The sequence below is a fragment of the Monodon monoceros genome, unplaced genomic scaffold, assembly GCF_005190385.1.
Source record: "Monodon monoceros isolate NGI ecotype Baffin Bay Population unplaced genomic scaffold, NGI_Narwhal_1 Super_Scaffold_18, whole genome shotgun sequence".
Classification (NCBI taxonomy): Eukaryota; Metazoa; Chordata; class Mammalia; order Artiodactyla; family Monodontidae; genus Monodon; species Monodon monoceros.
In genome coordinates this window covers 144,267,460-144,288,881 of record NW_021703774.1, presented here as the reverse complement: position 1 = coordinate 144,288,881, position 21,422 = coordinate 144,267,460, and the positions used below count along the sequence as shown (strand labels likewise).

General features: G+C 38.7%; 1 protein-coding gene across 1 annotated transcript in view; it reads right to left on the bottom strand.

The window, feature by feature from the left end:
* EIF2B3 (eukaryotic translation initiation factor 2B subunit gamma) overlaps window positions 1-21,422 on the bottom strand; it is a 157,798-nt gene that overhangs the window by 29,467 nt on the left and 106,909 nt on the right. Inside the window, exon 6 of the mRNA XM_029228142.1 lies at window positions 19,389-19,478. Within this exon, the coding sequence (XP_029083975.1) occupies window positions 19,389-19,478 (90 nt within the window). The remainder of the gene's footprint in view (window positions 1-19,388; window positions 19,479-21,422) is intronic.

The window sequence follows — 21,422 nt, the reverse complement described above, 5'->3', positions numbered from 1 at the left end:
CAATCTCGGCTGAAAATGCCAACGCGGTTCCTATAACAATGGCCACAGATTTTCTCTGTCCCTGGCAGTTGTAGTTAGGGAGAGTCTGATTTCCTCCAGACAGCCAAAACAGGGTACTTTCCAAGGTCCTCTGGTCACTGGGAAAGGCATTGTAGAGGTTGAAACCCAAGGACAGATTGGGGAGCAGATGGGAGTCCTTACTGATTTCCTCAATGGCAAAGAGAAATGCCAGGACGTATTGGTAGTTCTTCCAAAGCCACCTGGTCACACAGAAATCCACAGGTCAGTGAGGACAGGTGAAACTTGAGGCTGGTTTCAACTCAAACTTGAACTCCAGAGATAACTTGTCTTTAAGTTCTCCAGGGCTTTGAAGACTGTAAGACCCTAGAGCAGGGTTTCCAAACCAGGGCACTATAGATAATGCTTTGTCACGGGTGCTGTTCAGTGCGGTGTAGGCCGTCCAGCAGTGTCCAGCAGCATCCGCGGCCTCCACACACTAGATGCCACTAGCAGCCCCTCCCATTTGTAACAACAGAAACAATGCCTCCGCACGTGACTAAAAGTCCCCTGGGGGCAAAGTCACACCGGTGAAAGGATGGGGAGAGGGGGAACTCTGAGGAGGGGACTGCGGCGCCCAGAGCTAGGAGGAAACAGAGGCTCCGGGCCAACCAGTGGGGTAAGCCTGAGGCCCCAGGGCTAGAAATGCGGCTCGCGAGAAAGGGGAAGGAATGCCGGAGCCTGTGATGGGGGTGCCCCAGACCCATGCCCCTCCCTAGACTCCTACGGGAGCCCTGGGACTGCCTGCCGCTCAGAGTCCTGACCCTCACACTGAGGCCGAACGTACCGTGTGAACCCAGCCCCCCGCAGAGAAAACTTTACACAGCGCGGTGAGCCACCCTGCGAGTCCTTCAGTCATCCTTACTCATTCTTGATTTTAAAGGGAATTTTTCTATTTTATCATTTAGACTGATGATTGTTACCTTTTTTTCCCCCTATCATCAAAGCCACCATTTATTGACTGTCCTCTATGTGTAGATATTGGGCTTCATGCTTTATAGCCAATACCTGGCACATGTTATTGGTTTTATAAATACCCTTTATCAGGTTAAGGAACTTCTCTTTTATTCCTAACTTGCTAAGAGCTTTCATCAATGAATGGGTACTGACTTTTACTAAAAAAATTTTTTTCTTGCATCTATGGAGCTCATTGTATTTTTTTTCTCCTTTATTCTGTTATGGTAATGGATTAAAACATTTTCTGACACTAACAGGTTGAATAACACTTTTCAAAGGCTATATACACAATTTCTACTCTACACTCCCTCACAGTAGAGGAATTACAGGTGATTCTTCTATTTTTATGCAAATTATCAAATTTTACAACTTTAGGCTCTTCTTTAAGTTTCTTGTCTTTCATTTTCTCATAGCTTCTATGGTACTACTCTCCTGGCTTGATTCAGACTTCACAAATTTAAAATTCATTCTGATGGGGCTTCCCTGGTGGCGCAGTGGTTGAGAGTCCACCTGCCGATGCAGCGGGACACGGGTTCGTGCCCCGGTCCGGGAAGATCCCACATGCCGCGGAGCGGCTGGGCCCGTGAGCCATGGCCGCTGAGCCTGCGCGTCCGGAGCCTGTGCTCCGCAACGGGAGAGGCCACAACAGTGAGAGGCCTGCGCACCGCAAAAAAAAAAAAAAAACAAACATTCTGATGACTAAGTATTTCCCACACAGATTTCAACTTCCCTTCTACTTAAGAGTGGGCTCCCTCACATTATAACAGTTGTACTTATTTATCAATGGCTATCAAAGAATTTCCACAACAAAGTTAACTTCAATTTACTTTCATGAAATCAGATGAGTCTAGGACACCACTTACAGAAAGAAAATCAGACCAAAGATCAATGTGTAGAAGAACCTCCAGAAGGCAAAAACATTCCTGTACTATATCACTCAGATACGAGCAGTAAGCAACCTTGGTCAAGAGCTTCGGAGCTCTCTTTCATTTGGCCTCGTTGGGTCCCTGGAGGCATGGTGCTTCCTCATGGGTATCGAGCCAGGATGTTGGGTCTAAATGACCAACAATCTGTAACGGGGAAGAAGGAACCTGATCCTTAGCACAGTGAGTATGCTTCTGATTTATACTTAGCAAAGGAAATGAAAGACTACCATATGATTTTTAGTTTTCTCTCTCATACTGTGACCTTGTTAGAATTTTAAATCACTAGTTAATTAATTTAGCATTTAATAAGACTGTAGTAATATGCCAGTCACTGTTCTGTGCCTTGGAAATATACTGTTTCTGCCCTCAAAGAATTCAAAATCCAGTGGAAAGTAGCCTGATTATGGATTTAAGGAGAAGAGTAGGAGATGAGGTTGATTAAGGAGGCAATGGAGCCAGATCATGAAAGCCTTCTGTGGCAGTCTAGACAGTTTGGACTGAGACAAGCCAGTGGTAGTTTTTAAGCAGGAAAGTGACATGATCAGTTTTATTTCTTAATAAGGTAATTCTGATAGCAGTGAAAATAGGCTTGGAATAAGGAGAATGAACAGAGAGACCAGTTACAAGACTCTGAAAGATGACATAATGTGGCCTGAGAGAGGGGTTAATGTATAAACAGCCCTATAAACCTGACTGCTGCTTCATACTTCCCACCCTCTCTCCCAGCCCCTATTCAAAGAAGCTCTGCAGGCTGACACAGGACCACACAGATGGAGTGTAGGTAGGGAGGCAAGACAGAGGTGGAGGCTGAGGAGGGTAAGCAAAATTAGGAACCCTGGAGCTACACAGTTCATGGTTTTTGTCATTTTTAAAAGATCAAGTCAAACATCTTTGAAGAATTCTGTGTAAGCTGGAAGCTCTTGTATTGAATTTCAATGTGCTTTTTCTTCTGATCCTTTGATGGAGATGAAAAATTTCCATATAAATTCAAAGAATGAAATAACACTTACTCTTAGCTTTTTTCTCCCCTTTTAATGCTCCAAACCAGTGTGGGTAGCAAATGTTCCTTGGCCCCCTCTGGTGGAAAACAAGTCAGTTCCCTTTGAAGAAATGACAAAGCATGGACAGCTGGGGGATTTCAGAGCCATGATATTTACACTATAGGCCAAACAGAACTGTCACTGCAAGAGGCAAGCAAACAAGCCTTGGCACACAGCCCTTTTAGGCGGAACCCTTTAAGGAGACCAGACAAGGATCTGGGGAGAAGATCTGAAGCATTCCTGCCAGGTCCCACCTACCTCTGCTGGGGCTCAGCAATCAGGTCAATTCTCATAATGCGGTTGGCCTAGCAGCACAATGGAGGACAAAATTACTCTTCCTGCACTGTACTCAAACTAGAGGTAGCTCAAAGCTGTGCCAAGAAGTGGGACAGGCCACTGTGACCCACTGTGAGCATCCTGACCTTGGGGCTGAAGACCAGCAGCTGGGTCCACTGTTCTGGGCCTCGGCAACCTCACTTTCCCCCTTCCCTCTCATACGTAGCCTTCCCAGAAACACCTGCCTCATGTCATAAAATTATAAGCTCCTAAGAAATAAGAAATCACAAAGGAGAACAACAGATTTGACTATCAGATGCAAACAAATAACTCCACCAAATAAAAAAGACAAAATAATTGTTACATACAGGACAAAAGATTAATATTTTTAATAGGTAAATAGATATAAATGTTCAAAACTATATAAAAATATTTTAAAGAAATAAATATCAAAAAAAGATGCAATTTCTCTCACAAGCTAGCAGATTTAAAATAATTCTCATTAGCGATAAGGGTGCTTCTCATACAATGTATAAACTGGTAAAATCTTTTCTGAAAAGTAATTGGCAATACATAACAAAGGTCTTGAAGACATTCATATTATCTTATCCTATAATTCTATTTCTATAAATCTATCTTAAGGAAAATACATCATGCTCAATAAATATTTGCTGAATAAACAACATAATCAGATAATAAAAAAGAATCTTTGCACAAAAATGTTAAATGTTAATGTTAAAAAATAGAGAACAACCAAATATCCAACAATGGAAGAACAATCAAACACATATGTAATAGAATAGCATATAGGCAAAACTCTGATCATAAAGAATTTTTTAGATCACAAAGAATTTTTTAATGACACAGGAAAATGCTCATGAAATAATACTGAATAAAGAAAGCAGAAAGCAGAGACGGCAGACAGCAGAAGCAACAAGAACTACAATCCTCTAGTTTGTGGAACAAAAACCATATTCACAGAAAGACAGACAAGATGAAAAGGCAGAGGGCTATGTACCAGATGAAGGAACAAAATAAACCCCAGAAAAACAACTAAATGAAGTGGAGATAGGCAACCTTCCAGAAAAAGAATTCAGAATAATGATAGTGAAGATGATCCAGTACCTCGGAGAAAGAATGGAGGCAAAGGTTGAGAAGACGCATGAAATGTTTAACAAAGACCTAGAAGAATTAAAGAACAAACAAACAGAGATGAACAATACAATAACTGGAATGAAAAATACACTAGAAGGAATCAATAGCAGCATACCTGAGGCAGAAGAATGGATAAGTGACCTGGAAGACAGAATGGTGGAATTCACTGCTGCAGAACAGAATAAAGAAAAATGATTGCAAAGAAATGAAGACAGCTCAAGAGACCTCTGGGACAACATTAAGTGCAACAACATTCGCATTATAGGGGTCCCAGAAGGAGAAGAGACAGAGAAAGGACCAGAGAAAATATCTGAAGAGATTATAATCAAAAACTTCCCTAACACAGGAAAGGAAATAGCCACCCAAGCCAGGAAGTGCAGAGAGTCCCAGGCAGGATAAACCCAAGGAGAAACATGCTGAGACACATAGTAATCAAATTGACAAAAATTAAAGACAAAGAAAAACTATTGAAAGCAACAAGGGAAAAACGACAAATAACATACAAGGGAACTCCCATAAGGTTAAAAGGTAATTTCTCAGCAGGAACTCTACAAGCCAGAAGGGAGTGACATGACATATTTAAAGCGATGAAAGGGAAGAACCTACAACCAAGATTACTCTACCCGGAAACAATCTCATTCAGATTCAATGGAGAAATCAAAAGCTTTACAGACAAGCAAAAGCTAAAAGAATTCAGCACCACCAAACCAGCTCTACAACAAATGCTAAAGGAACTTCTCTAAGTGGGAAATACAAGACAAGAAAAGGACCTACAAAAACAAACCCAAAACAATTAAGAAAATGGTAGCAGGGACATACATATTGATAATTACCTTAAATGTGAATGGATTAAATGCTCTAGCCAAAGGACACAGGCTTGCTGAACGGATACAAAAACAAGACCCATATATATGCTGTCTACAAGAGACCCACTTCAGACCTAGGGACACATACAGACTGAAAGCGAGGGGATGGAAAAAGATACTCCATGCAAACGGAAATCAAAAGAAAGCTGGAGTAGAATACTCATATCAGATAAAATAGACTTTAAAATAAAGACTGTTACAAGAGACAAGGAAGGACACTACATAATGATCAAGGGATCAATCCAAGAAGATATAACAATTATAAATATATATGCACCCAACATAGGAGCACCTCAATACATAAGGCAAATGCTAACAGCTATAAAAGAGGAAATCAACAGTAACACAGTAATAGTGGGGGACTTGAACACCTCACTTACACCAATGGACAGATCATCCAGACAGAAAATTAGTAAGGAAACACAAGCTTTAAATGACACAAGAGACCAGATAGATTTAGTTGATATTTATAGGACATGCCATCCAAAAAAACAGCAGATTACACTTTTTTCTCAAGTGTGCATGGAACATTCTCCAGGATAGATCACATCTTGGGTCACAAATCAAGCCTCAGTAAATTTAAGAAAACTGAAATCATATCAAGCATCTTTTCTGACCACAACGCTATGAGATTAGAAATCAATTACAGGGAAAAAAATGTAAAAAACACAAACACATGGAGGCTAACCAATATGTTACTAAATAACCAAGAAATCACGGAAGAAATCAAAGAGGAAATCAAAAAATACCTAGGGGCAAATGACAACGAAAACACGACGATCCAAAACCTATGGGATGCAGCAAAAGCAGTTCTAAGAGGGAAGTTTATAGCAATGCAATCCTACCACAAGAAACAAGAAAGATCTCAAATAAACAATCTAACCTTACACCTAAAGGAACAGAGAAAGAAGAACAAACAAAACCCAAAGTTAGTAGAAGGAAAGAAATCATAAAGAACAGAGCAGAAATAAATGAAAAAGAAATGTAGGAAACAATAGCAAAGATCAATAAAACTAAAAGCAGTTTCTTTGAGAAGATAAACAAAGTTGATAAACCATTAGCCACACTCATCAAGAAAAAGAGGGAGAGGACTCAGATCAATAAAATTAGAAATGAAAAAGGAGACGTTACAACAGACACCACAGAAATACAAAGCATCCTAAGAGGCTACTACAAGCAACTCTATGCCAATAAAATGGACAACCTGGAAGAAATGGACAAATTCTTAGAAAGGTATAACCTTCCAAGACTGAATAGGGAAGAAACAGAAAATATGAACATACCCATCACAAGTAGTGAAATTGAAACTGTGATTAAAAATCTTCCAACAAACAGAAGTCTAGGATCAGATGGCTTCACAGGTGAATTCTATCAAACATTTAGAGAAGAGCTAACACCAATCCTTCTCAAACTCTTCCAAAAAATTGCAGAGGAAGGAACACTCCCAAACTCATTCTATGAGGCCACCATCACCCTGTAACCAAAACCAGACAAAAATACTACAAAAAAAAAGAAAATTACAGACCAATATCACTGATGAATATAGATGCAAAATTCCTCAACAAAATACTAGCAAACAGAATCCAACAACACATTAAAAGGACCATACACCACAATCAAGTGGGATTTATCCCAGGGATGCAAGCATTCTTCAATATATGCAAATCAATCAATGTGATACACCATATTAACAAATTGAAGAAGAAAAACTATACGATTAACTCAATAGATGCAGAAAAAGCTTTTGACAAAATTCAACACCGATTTATGATAAAAGCTATCCAGAAAGTGGGCATGGAGGGAACCTACCTCAACATAATAAAGGCCATATATGACAAAACCACAGCAAACATCATTCTCAATGGTGAAAAACTGAAAGCATTTCCTCTAAGATCAGGAACAAGACAAGGAAGCCCACTCTCACCACTATTCAAGATAGTTTTGTAAGTCCTAGCCACAGCAATCAGAGAAGAAAAAGAAATAAAAGGAATACAAATTGGAAAAGAAGAAGTAAAACTGTCACTGTTTGCAGATGACATGATACTATACCTAGAGAATCCTAAAGATACCACCAGAAAACTACTAGAGCTAATCAATGAATTTGGTAAAGTTGCAGGATACAAAATGAATACACAGAAATCTCTTGCATTCCTATACACTAATGATGAAAAAAGTGAAAGAGAAATTAAGGAAACACTCCCATTTACCACTGCAACAAAAAGAATAAAATACCTAGCAATAAACCTACCTAGGGAGACAAAAGACCTGTATGTAGAAAACTATATGACACTGATGAAAGAAATTAAAGATGATACCAACAGATGGAGAGATATACCATGTTCTTGGATTGGAAGAATCAATATTGTGAAAATGACTATACTACCCAAAGCAACCTACAGATTCAATGCAATCCCTATCAAATTACCAATGGCATTTTTTACAGAACTGGAACAAAAAAATCTTAAAATTTGTATGGAGACACAAAAGACCCCGAACAGCCAAAGCAGTCTTGAAGGAAAAAAACAGAGCTGGAGGCATCAGACTCCCTGACTTCAGACTATACTACAAAGCTACAGTAATCAAGACAATATGGTACTGGCACAAAAACAGAAATATAGATCAATGGAACAGGATAGAAATCCCAGAGATAAACCCATGCACCTATGGTCAACTAATCTATGACAAAGGAGGCAAGGATATACAATGGAGAAAAGACAGTCTCTTCAATAAGTGGTGCTGGGGAAACTGGACAGCTACATGTAAAAGAATGAAATTAGAACACTCCCTAACACCACACACAAAAATAAACTCAAAATGGATTAGAGACTTAAATGTAAGACCGGACACCATAAAACTCTTAGAGGAAAACATAGGAAGAGCACCCTTTGACATAAATCACAGCAAAATCTTTTTTGATCCACCTCCTAGAGTAATGGAAATAAAAACAAAAATTAACAAATGGGACCTAATGAATCTTAAAAGCTTTTGCACAGCAAAGGAAACCATAAACAAGATGAAAAGACAACCTTCAGAATGGGAGAAAGTATTTGCAAACAAATCAACGGACAAAGGATTAATCTCCGAAATACATAAACAGCTCATGCGGCTCAATATTAAAAAAACAAACAACCCAATTAAAAAATGGGCAGAAGACCTAAATAGATATTTCTCTAAAGAAGACATACAGATGGCCAAGAAGCACATGAAAAGCTGCTCAACATCACTAATTTTTAGAGAAATGCAAATGAAAACTGCAATGAGGTATCACCTCACACCAGTTAGAATGGGCATCATCAGAAAATCTACAAACAACAAATGCTGGAGAGGGTGTGGAGAAAAGCGAACCCTCTTGCACTGTTGGTGGGAATGTAAATTGATACAGCCACTATGGAGAACCATATGGAGGTCCCTTAAAAAAGAAAAATAGAATTACCATATGACCCAGCAATTCCACTACTGGGCATATACCCAGAGAAAACCATAATTCAAAGACACATGCACCCCAATGTTCACTGCAGCACTATTTACAATAGCCAGGTCATGGAAGCAACCTAAATGTCGATCGACAGATGAATGGATAAAGAAGATGTGGTACAATATATACAATGGAATATTACTCAGCCATAAAAAGGAACGAAATTGGGTCATTTGTAGAGACGTGGATGGATCTAGAGACTGTCATGCAGAGTGAAGTAAGTCAGAAAGAGAAAAAAAAATATCGTATATTAATGCAGATATGTGGATCCTAGAAAAATGGTACAGATGAACCAGTTTGCAGGGCAGAAATAGAGACACAGATGTAGAGAACAAACGTATGGACACCAAGAGGGGAAAGTGACTCGTGGGGGTGGGGATGGTGGTGTGATGAATTGTGAGATTGGGATTGACATGTATACACTAATATGTATAAAATGGATAACTATAAAAAAAATAAAATTCAAAAATTAAAAAAAAAGCAGAAAGCACTTATTTCTACAGCACAATCTGAAGTGTGTATATGTATATATAAAAATAAATAAAATGATGGAAAGAAATACACTAAAATGTTCCCAATTATCTCACAATAGTAGAATTATGGGTAGTATTTTAAAAATATTTTTTGAATCTTCCAAATTTCACAGTCATAGGCCATTCTTCCCTTACTTTCTGTGGCATCACTCTCTTGACCTGTTCCTATTTCTGATACCTCTTTCTTTGTTTCCCCTGAAATATTTGGTGTTTCTCAGGATTTTTCTTTTTGCCTGTATTTTTCTCATGCTATCTGTTTCCCTGAGATAGATCACTTGGTGGCTTCTTTGCAGCTCATTCCCAAAGGTAGACGCATAGCCAAGACCTCTCTTCTTTAGTTTAGCCTCACATTTTCAACTGCCTGATGGACTCTGCCACCATTTAGATGACCCACAGGTACCTTAAACACCATGTCTAAAACTGAACTCACCATCTTTCTCTCAAACATGCTCCCCCCAACCCCAAACACTGATTACCTTGCTTAGTGATATGGAAATTCATTTAGTCACCCAAGCCAGAAATGTGGTAATCATCTTGACTCCTCCTCCTTCCTCCACTCCTCACATACAACCAGTCACCAAACACTGCTGATTTTATCCGCCAAATCTTTCAAAACTGTCAACTCTCCATCTCTACCGCTACTGCCTAGTCTAAGCCACTGTCATTATTTGCCTGGATTCCTTCAGCTGCTTTTAATTGGTTTCTCTTCCTCCAGTCTTACCTCTTGAAATCTATCCTTTATATTACAGACAGAACACCCTTTCTAAAGCACAATTTGATCATGTCTCTTCTTCCTTCAATCCACCCTCTTGTGTTGCAGGCACAGTGATTTTTCTAAAGTATAAATCTGGTCTTATCTTCTTAAATTTATTTAATGCTCAAGATAGTGGTTACTTTTGTGTGTTGGGGGGATAGTTGTTTAAAGGGAGTGTCTGGAAACTGGGTAATGTTCTATTTTTTGACTTGAATAGTAGTTACAAGGGAGTGTTAACTTTGTGAAAACTTACGGAGCCATAAGACTGCTCTCAAATATCATCTCTCCTTGGAAGGCTTTTGTAGCACTTGTAGGTTTCTGTACTCTCATAGCAAAGACAATAATTGTATGTATTTTTTAAACATCTTTATTAGAGTATAATTGCTTTACAATGGTGTGTCAGTTTCTGCTTTATAACAAAGTGAATCAGTTATACATATACATATGTCCCCGTATCTCTTCCCTCTTGCATCTCCCTCCCTCCCACCCTCCGTATCCCATCCCTCTAGGTGGTCACAAAGCACCGAGCTGATCTCCCTGTGCTATGCAGCTGCTTCCCACTAGCTATCTATTTTACATTTGGTAGTGTATATATGTCCATGCCACTCTCTCACTTTGTACCAGCTTACCCTTCCCCCTCCCCGTGTCCTCAAGTCCATTCTCTAATAGGTCTGTATGTATTGTTTTTGAATCCATATCATGTGCGAGTTCCATGCTAGGAAATTAATACACGTATCTCAAATTCTTACAGCAATCCTCAAGGTAGGTATTATGGTCCTCATTTTATAAGTGAGGAAATCAAGGCCTAGAAAGGTTAATTATCTTTCTTAAGGTTAACACAGCTTTTATAACTGGCAGAGCAGAAACTTACTCCACATCTATCTCAAAGCCTATGACTCTTTCCACTATACCATATTAACTAGTATCCCATGTTTTCTGCAACCACAGCACTTTCCACAGGGTTTAAAATTTTCTGCTTACTGTCTCTCTACCAGTAAACATTCAGTCAGTGCTAAATAAATATTTATTTGAATAAACGAATGAGTGACTGTGTGAATGATTGAGTGTAATCCCTCTAGGCCAGACAGCTGGCAATAATTTTTCCTTCTGATTTTTGGAGATAAAAGCAGAGCTTTCCTGATTTGGAAATGTAATGAACTCTAAATACATTTCTGTATTATTAATATTACTAGCATTAAAAATCCAACATTTGAAATGTTTTAGTTTAGTTCTGCTTAAATCTGTTATTTTTAGCATTTTGCCTTGATCTGTGATCAGGTCCTCCTTGTGGCTCTAAGTTTTCAGGGGAAGTCTAAAAATTATGTCCACGGCAAACGGAAAAATTTGGCTACTTTTGCATTCTGGCTTTTCTGTCTTTGTAAGTAAATCAAAAGAGACTTAAAATCCTCTAAATGTCTTCCACTTTAAGTCAGTCCTTCAAAATATTAGTTAGCAAAGAGGTAGAACAGAAAACCTACTTTTATAGGGCCTGGAACTCAAGTCTGCAGAGGAGAATACTAAAGGCTTGGGTTTTCTTGCCTCTTCTCTCAGCAGAGCTGTAATTGGGAAGAAAAGGTGATTGCTGAGTTAACCCTATGCTTTGTTTTCAGTTTTTTATTTTTTTCCTTCAAAGAAAACAGATATAATCTGGAAGAGTAAACAGGGAATTGTTTTAGATTAAAAGGTACTGACTTTAGAACCAAGTATTTGGTATACAGTATTCTATGATATCCTTTTCCCCTTTTTAACAAAAATACTAAAAGCTTCTATAAGAATAAATTTTCAGTGTTGGTGCATATGTCTTGAGAAAGAAAAACAGGTTCAGATCCTACAGGCTGGAGAGACTGTTTAGGCTTAGGGCAATTCAACTAACATTTTATTCATCTGAATTTATTCACTGAGTACCCAAAATGTGCCACGCATATTCTAGACAGTGGGGGTATGACAGTGAAACAAAACAGGCGAATCCATGCCCTCATATGAAGTTGATGGTTTGGCTGCCTTTATATTTACTGAGCATCTACTGTGTGTCACAAGATGAATCAGAGTTGGTTTTTGTCCTCAAGGGGTTCAAAAAAGTAGTAAAAACAGACATGCAAATTCAGTTTAATAGGATGCATGTAATAATTGAAGATTATACAAGATCAGAAGAGAGAATGGTCTCATGCCTAATGGAGATAAGCACAGAATACTATGGTAGCACAGAGCAAGGGTATCTATTCTAAGTGGGGGTGAAGGGAAAAAAAATTGAGAAAAAACTTCCTAAAGGAGTAATATCTAGGTAAGCTTTAATGGATATTTAAGAATTTGTCAGAGGAGGAAGAAAGAAGGCAAGCACACCAGTTAAGCATTATACTTAAAGGGAAATTATTTTTAAATCCTCACCAAACTAAACACATCTTTTCTTCTGGCTTTAGACTTTCTGGTTCCATATGATTCTTCTTCCTAGGAGTGCTTTAATTATAAATATTATGCCAGTTTAAAAGTCTTCTTTAAAAAGGTTATCTTTCCTACCATAATCTGGCCCATGGTCGCCTATGATAGCTTAGGCAAGGCTCAGCTGGGGGGCTTATATTTAAGCTAACTATAAGTCAATACAATGTGTTGCTAGGCCTTTGTCCCTTTTTCAGCAGCAAGTTATTTCCAGAAGTCCCAGAGATCAAAATGAATGTAACCAAGACGTCCAGAGGAGACTACCCTAGTTTAATATTGGTAGCATCTACATCTTCAGCTGTCAGTACACAGCTACCACATAACAGCTCCGGTTAGAAGGTTATGTAAACCACAGATTCTTAGCTTAATTTTGTTCTGTTATTTAAGTAAAGGATACTTCATGCAATCTCTAGAACATCTAAGGACAGGAAACCAAGTACAGCTGAGTCATATGGATGCTTGAACTGAACAGTAAGGAACCAAGGTTCCTGCCTATCTCCCATGGTCTCTCATCTCTGTTTCTTTTCTCTGCTTTCCTACGCTGACTCACGGGTTTCTAGCCAGTCTATAACGTCATCTCGTGTGTGGCTTTATCACCCTGATTCTGACCTTGTAACATGGCTGCCTATCCCCAATTCCTGACTTTAGTTTGTGGGGCCCATCCATACGCCTCTGCATCCCTGTGTAGCTAAGACTAGGAAGCTGTGACTACTCTCTTATCCCCCCAGGTATGTGTGCACGTGTGTGTGTCTGTAACACAGAGACATCTGAGATATGTGGCAGATGTTGCTAGCAATCAATTCACCAACAGTGGCTGATTTTGTTGGGGTGCTGACTATATGACATTAAGCAAATGACTTTAAGCCTCATTTCCCTCTTCTATAAATATGAAGATAATACCTAAATGAGCGGACTATTTTAAGGACTGAATGAAGTGTGAAAAGTACCCAGAATAGTATCTGGTACATGGTTGTTGCTCTGAAGGCCAAACCCTAAGACTGTATGTCCTGCACAGATGGATTGGGTTCAAACACTACAAGAGGTTAATTATAACTTTGGGTTTTTCTGAACAGGAAGTAAGTATTCAGCTTTAATTCTTCCTTTTAAGAAGATTAATTTCCTCTAGGTCTCTTAAACAGCTAGCAGGTCTAGCAGGTTAGGAAAAGGGAGAGAAAGACAATTTTTTCTGGGTTTCTGTGGTAAAGGGAACCAGGACTAATTCTGGTATGAACTTCCTGTCTCTCCAGGCTTCAGCTCAGAGAGCCAGCATATTGCTTCAGTTCTCTACAGGACCCGTCTCCTTTTGGAGCAACTCTTGCTAAGCCAAACAAAAAGTTCCTAAGAGGCCAGCTTCCTCAGGCTTAGATCAGATAACACTATAAAAGAGGAGAAACTTTTAGCTCACCACTCAGCATCAAGAGCATCACAGTAACAATACTCAGTCTAAGCTCTGCTCTGGCTCTGGACATAAAATCCAAGACATTTTTGAATTAAAATTTTCAAGACAGTCTTTGGAACATCCATCTGTCATACTGCATTCAGAAATGGATAAAAAGACCTTCTAAAGCATATATATGTATATCTTTTTATTTCTTTAAAGCAAAAAATAGAATCATATTACACTGAAAATACACGCTAATACTGCAACTTCCTTTTTTTAGTAAATATATCTTGGAAATCTTTCCACATCACCACACAGAGTTATACTTCATTCTTTTTAACAGTTGCACAATAATATAATTAATTACCCTGTTTAAATTATTATAACTTTTCCCTGTTATGAAGGATGTTGCAAAGAACATTTTGCAATGAATATTTCCATACTCTTAAGTAAATATTTCTGTGGGATACATTCTTCAGGGAGGAACTGCTTAGTCAAAGAGTATATAATTTTAAGTTTTGATAGGTATCATCAACTACCCTACAAAAAGTTTATGTAAAACAGTATAAGAGAATTTCCCCACAGTTTTACTAGCTTCATCACAAAATTTAAAAACCTTTGCCATACAATAAAGACAGTATTCTAAAACTGTTCTAAAACATTCATTTTTATTTATAAGAGTAGGCATCTTTTCATATGTGTACTAGCTTTTTCTATGAACCAACTACCTATAACTTTTACCCATTTTTCTCTTGAGTCATTAGTCTTTTCCTTATTGATTTTAAAGTGCTCTTTGTAATGTGAGGAAACTAGTGTTTGGGCTATCCTGGTATTGCAAATACCCCCTATCCCCACTTTTGTTGTTTATTTTTATACTATGTTTATTCGGTTTTACTTTCCCCCCACAATATAGAATTTTAAAACTTGTTATTAGTCAAACTTACCAATCCTCTTTTTTTTTTAAATGGCTTCTAAGATTTATTTGATACTTAGAAAGCTTGAGTTAGTTCTAAGATCACATACTGATGAAGCTAAGTGCCTTAATGCACATGTAGACTAGCAGACGTTCAGCAAAAGGTATCAGCATCCAAGCCAAACAGTGGCATCCCTAAGGAAACTCCTGCCTCATCCTTATTACCCCAGGCACTCCTCCTGGGCCCATGCATTACTTCAACTGGTAAATGTTGGGACGTGGCAATGCTAGTCACCAAATAATGATGCAGTCAGATTTGCAATTTAGAAAGTCCTCTGGTAGTTTTGTGGAGGATGGATTAAAAGGGGAGAGCCTGGAGGCAGAAGACTACCAAGGAGAATGCTGTATTAAGCCAGTTGAGAAATGATAGACTGTTAGCTAAAAATCAATATTGAAATACATTACTTTATTAATTTCTGCCCAGTTTTAGTGATGGATTTTGCCACTAAAGTTAATCTGAACCACTGATGTTAGTTCAGCTCAAAAACCATTCAATCCCTCCCTCCCTCCCACTGCTGCTGGAACATCTTCCAGCTGTCATGACACTCCTGCTACCTGAGGTGCCCTTTTCCCATTTACTAAGACTGGGGATCTCTGGCTTTTTTTTTTTTTTTCTCTTGTTTCATAATGTAATTTTCTCAAGGTTACAGAGACAATGGCCTATAAGACTTTGTATTCATCTTGGTATCCTCAGCCTCCAACACAGCAGTTAGAATATATTTAGGTATATATTAAATGTCTGTTGCTTTGAATTTTAAAAAAATTGTGGTAAGTCCAATTCATTTTTTAAACTCTTAAAATCAATTTTTTAAATAAAGTTAACTTACATATAATAAAATGTACCTACTTTAAACATACAGTTCAATGAGTTTTGTCAAATGTATACTACTGTAATCACTACTCCAAATCAAGATATAGAGTACTTCCATCATCCCCCCCCAAATTCTCTTGTGCTTCTAGTATACTACTCTACTCTACTCTCATACTACTTAGCACATTTTATTGTAATAATTTAATCTGTCCCTCTCTCCCTAAACTGTGAGCAACTTGAAGGCAGAAACTCCATCTTTTTATCTTTAGCATCTAGCAACACAGTAGGTGATCAATGAAAAGTTCTTACTATGCACCAACTACTGCTCTAAGCTCTTTACAAGTATTTTTCACAACCACCATGTGTCAGGTACAATGTGTCCCAGATGAGGAAAGTGGGGTACAGAAAGGTAGACACCTGTCCAGGGTCACACAGCTCACTTACTAAACTTCTCTTGTCAAAGACAGTATAGGTTTTCTTTTCTCCACAGCTTTCCCTATAGCTTTTCTACTTAGTCAACTGCAGAAATACTCGTCTCTTCTCTAACTACTGATGTACAAAATTACTTCTGCTGTCTAAACTGTCACCACATCTCCTTTCCTTCCATTCACCAAGCATATATTGAATGCCTTACCAATCCAGGTAGGTATCTAATGTCAAGGAATTTGGGTGGAAGACATTAACATGTAGACAACTAGAAAAATATACAGGGCAGAATGTTAATTTTCATAGGTGAAACAAAGGATTGCTAAAGCAGTTCTTTCTCGAAGCTATGTCTCCTAGGTTTACTTTTTCCTTTCCATCCCTAAAGGAGTCCTCATAGTCAGATTACTATAAATGCCTTTTACTTACCTTGAAAGAGTCTCTTTCCCATTTGGAATAGTCTATGTTCCCCTGCCAGGTTGAATCGTTGCTCATTCCATATGGGACTATTCTGTTTAAAGACCTGTATCCCTGCTCAGCTGTTAAGGCCTTGTACACACTGCTCCCACCAACCTGTTCAATCCCATCTCTCAAAGCTTTGAGACATAACTTCCACTATTCCAGCCAGGAATAAAGAATCTCCCTCAAGTACCATTCTAATTTGTCCTGCTGTGCCTTTATACTTTTCCTAATTCTATATTGAAATTTACCAATTTTCAATATAATGCCTTTAATCCCAACAACTCTGAGAAGTAAAGGGTAGATGGGGCGAAGAAGAGATAAGGGTCTCTTTAACAGATCTTGAGATGGGGAGGTAGTGGAGCTGAGGCTCTGTATACTTCTTTATTACAGCAAGCTCTGGGAAAGTCCCATTTGGCAGAGCTTCTGTGCTGGAGCCACAGAATCACCAAATTTAGGCTTGTCCTCAAGGAACACTACACTTGCCAGGTGTGGGAACTGCTAACTGGTGGTGGCCAAATGAGCTATAGCAGCCAGGATGAGGCTAGCTTTGTTGCAAAACTGTCTGCATATCCAGACACCAAAAGCTACAATCCCATTTGGTAGTGTTAAGGAAGTATTGTTAGATTTTTTTTTTTAAAGTGTGGTAGTAATACTGAGGTATTTGTTTATGTTTTAGGGATATATACTGAAATATTTATAGATAATTACAACTGAAATAATTACAGACGAAATTATATCATAATGACTTGCTTTAAAATAATCCGGTGTGACACTAGCAAGATTGGCGGTAGCAAATATAAAAAAAAAATAAAAAATAAAAAAAGATTGGCCAGGGCTTCCCTGGTGGTGCAGTGGTTGAGAGTCCACCTGCTGATGCAGGGGACACGGGTTCGTGCCCCGGTCCGGGAAGATCCCAGATGCCGCGGAGCGGCTAGGCCCGTGAGCCATGGCCGCTGAGCCTGCACGTCCGGAGCCTGTGCTCCATAACGGGAGAGGCCACAACAGTGAGGGGCCCGCGTACCGCAAAAAAAAAAAAAAAAAAGATTGGCCATGAATTGGTGACTATTGAAGCTGTGTGATGGATACATGGGAGTTCATTACATCACTTTCTCTACTTTTGTATCTGTGTGAAATTTTCCATAGGAAAAGAATTTTTTAAAAAAATCATGATCTCTACCACTATTGTATCCCCTCTCAGCATGTCAAGGGCAGGATCTATTTCACAGGACTTCATTTTCATTTGGGCATAAAATATAAACCCTTTAGGGACTTCCCTGGTGGCGCAGTGGTTAAGACTCCAAGCTCCCAATGCAGGGGGCCCGGGTTCCATCCCTGGTCAGGGAACTAGATCCCACATGCATGCTGCAACTAACAGTTCACGTGCCACAACTAAGGAGCCCTCCTGCCGCAACTAAGGAGTGGGTGAGCTGCAACTAAGGAGCCCGCGAGCTGAAACTAAGACCCAGAGCAACCAAATAAATACAAAATAAATAAATAAATAAAAAATAAACCTTTAATGGCAAAGAGTTAGCTTCATTTTTATAATATGGATAGCCTACACTGGTATGTGGAAAATGGGTCCTGGATCACTCTAATCTTGGTAGCAAGTTTCCTTGCTATTTAAAAAGCAAAGTCTCTACAATCCACTGTGGAGCTAAGGCTGTAAGTTCCATGAGGGCAGGGCCCATGTCTGCTTATTCACGATGGATCCCACAGTTGATCTAGCACAATGCCTGCCTCATAACAGGTGCTTAATAAATATGTGTTGATTGAATGAAAAAACAGAATAATAAATCAGAGAGGAGCAGGGCAATACTGTCCTGGTGAGAAAAAACAGAGAAACAATAATCCCTGGGAAAGCTTTCCAGGAGTCCAGATGATTTGTTTCACCATTAGCTCTACATGGGCCTTTCTGTAGTGGTTTAGCAGGTGTTGTAGGCAGGTGAGGGTTAGAATGCTGCAAGAAATATTATATTGGGCATGGAGGAACAATTCCTCTTCCCCTTAATATTCCTGAGTTTAAGTGCATGCTTAGCACTTAAACTCAGGTTCTCAGACTCCCTTCCCCAGCTGGTCTGAGGGAACTTGCTGCTGTGGTACCAGCCTGATTGCTTTCCAGTCTACCAGTACTATTCAAGGCAGAAACTTATCCAGCAGCCATCAAGGAAGACTAGCTGCTACTCTTCTTAACCATGCAGTTATTAAATCTTTTCCTTCCTGTTCCTCTGAGGACTCTAGTTACATTTCCTATCAAAAATCCTTGAGATCAACCACAAAAGGAAGTTTTCTCTCTGGAAATCCATGTCCTATGATCTGCCAGACACAGTCTCTGGGAAGTATTTAAGGCCCACAGTTCTGTTATCAAAGCAAAATTAGGGAAAGTACCAAATTTTGTTTCTCTGCATTCATGAAACTTTATTCGATGTGAAGGACTTTTCCAAAATTGGAGGAAACTTGCTCTTCTTTCTTTCCTCCTCTTGGGTAAGTGTCTGGCCCTTTGCTAAGAGGGCCCATCTATAGGATAATTGCCTAGGGAAGGGACATCTGCTTGGAGACAAATAGCACCAGGGCTGAGGAGCTCACCCTTGCAGAAGGAAGGAAAAAGAGCCTGAAACTGCAGAAAGATGCTTCATAAGTTACTATTAGTTTTATAAAAATAAATTACTGGTTTATCATAGCACAGGTCCCCCAAATACAAGCAGGAGACTCTGGTACAGACAAAATAACAGTATGCTGTAACATGAATTCATTTCTATAACAAACTGTGTTATTTATATAACTGGTTATTGTCAAGGTTTAAAACTGTTAATTAAGTCACAGGGTAGCTTAAGTGCTATGGGTTTGACTCTATCCCCCTCCTTCTTACTTATTTTCCATTAGGAAGTCCACAACGTATTTTTTCAAGCAGTAGAGATGGGCGTCCACAAGGCCTGTGTGGAAACGTATTCTAGGGTGCCTGCAAAAAGAATAAGAGAGAAGAGGGTCACATGAGTTCTATCCTATTATTAGGCAGTAGGCATTAGAAAGTTTATTAAGGGTGAGAGCCATGCTGCCTATACCCCACTCTGGGAAGACCAAGAAGGTGGATATCAGCTCTGATCCTACCACAGAAAAGGTTTTCTCTTTATATAAGCCCTATCTCACACTTTATGAGGTCTTCAGGCTTCCAAAGACATTGAAAATTGGTGAGCCATCAAATCATTGACAAGTCATTCTTCTATTTTACTACAAATTCCTACCCACAATTCTTGTAACTAACATTTTCCTGCTTCTACTCCAACTGCCCCACTTCCTGCAGGCCATACTTTAGCCATGCTTTCCTCTAGTATTTGGCATGTATTACTCCATGTTCATAGAAGATGAAGTAAAATTCTATGAATACTTTCTATTTGGCATGTATTACTCCATGTTCATAGAAGATGAAGTAAAATTCTATGAATACTTTCTAAGTCCCTACTCTTAATTATTCATTAGGGCTCTCCTCAGGTGTACTCCCTCTAGAAAACCTTCCCTGACAACCGAAATTTGTGTTCCCACAACACTTGGTGCCCACCTCTACTAGATAACTTACCATACAGTAAAGTAACAGCTTACTTACTTATGCTCTTTCCCACTAGACTAATAAAAGTTCCCTGAGGGCAGGGATTTATTTTTATAGTCTTAGCACTTAGCATTGTACCTCACTCAGAATAAATATTTAATAGAGAGTTGTTGAATAGACAAAGACATGAATAAATTAGGTCAAATTAAGGCATTTGCCTAGTTGCTATTTAGTCTGTCACCTTTGGTTTCAGCCTTAAGAAATGTCATGCTTATAATATAATGTTCAAGGTCATTTTATTTAATAAAATAAATGAAAGATAGCTGAAGGAGAGGAGGGAAGGAGTAGGGTGGAAAAATGGCAATTCCAATCATAGCTGCCTGGTTGTCATCTTTCTTCTACTCTGTGTTACTCTGCTTTGACTGGCTTATAGTCTTAAGGAAAATTATTCTCATGGGATCTAGATACCCTAGAAGTAATTTATCAAATAGATTAAGGTACACCACCCTGGGCTTCCACTCTTTTGGAAGAAGGGGGAACAAAATGCTTCCAAAAGAGCAAGAGTCAGATTTCAGATCTCACACTCATAATCTACACAATCCCACTAAGCCAATTAATGTATACAATGAGGATGGAGAAGAAAGTAGAAGATACATCCCAATTCTAACTTCCTGAGAGTATTGAATACTAATAAATTCTTCAGGAAATAGAATTTTGCAAATGTGAATGTGGATACTTGCCTTGTGGTGCCCAGGTTTCATCTGAAGTTCACACCCTGATAATTCTATCCCTTGATCTAACCAATCTGGAAAGTTGAACTCTCCTGTTCAGTTCCTTGGTTTACAAATTCCTTGAATCATTCAACATACTCTACTTAAATTATTTCGTCCTTGCAACTACCTCATGAAGTAGATATATCACTCTCATATTTATAGCTGAAGTCAACTTGTATCATATACCCGGGAAAGGAATAACTTAAAAGTTTGAGTAATCATCTTCTAAACTGTTACCAATCCCTAGCTCATATGGCACTAACATTCATATAGCATTTTACAGTTTATAAACTTTTTTCAGCTTTTTACTCTCATCACATAAAGTAGGTAAAACCAGAAAGTTCTTGCATTAAAAAAAATTTCCAAAAATTAACTCATATAATCAAGGCTAGAGATTTAGCTACAAATCTGGAATACAATGAAGGAACAGAGATGGGCAATTCAGAGATTTTTTTTTCTTTCGCATTAAATTTGTATTGAATGTGAATCTTGGGACCGGGAGATCAATGCCATTGAAGTTGCCAAAAAGGCTGTTTCCTTATTTTATTTTTTCTCATTTATTTATTTATTTTTAAAATAAATTTTA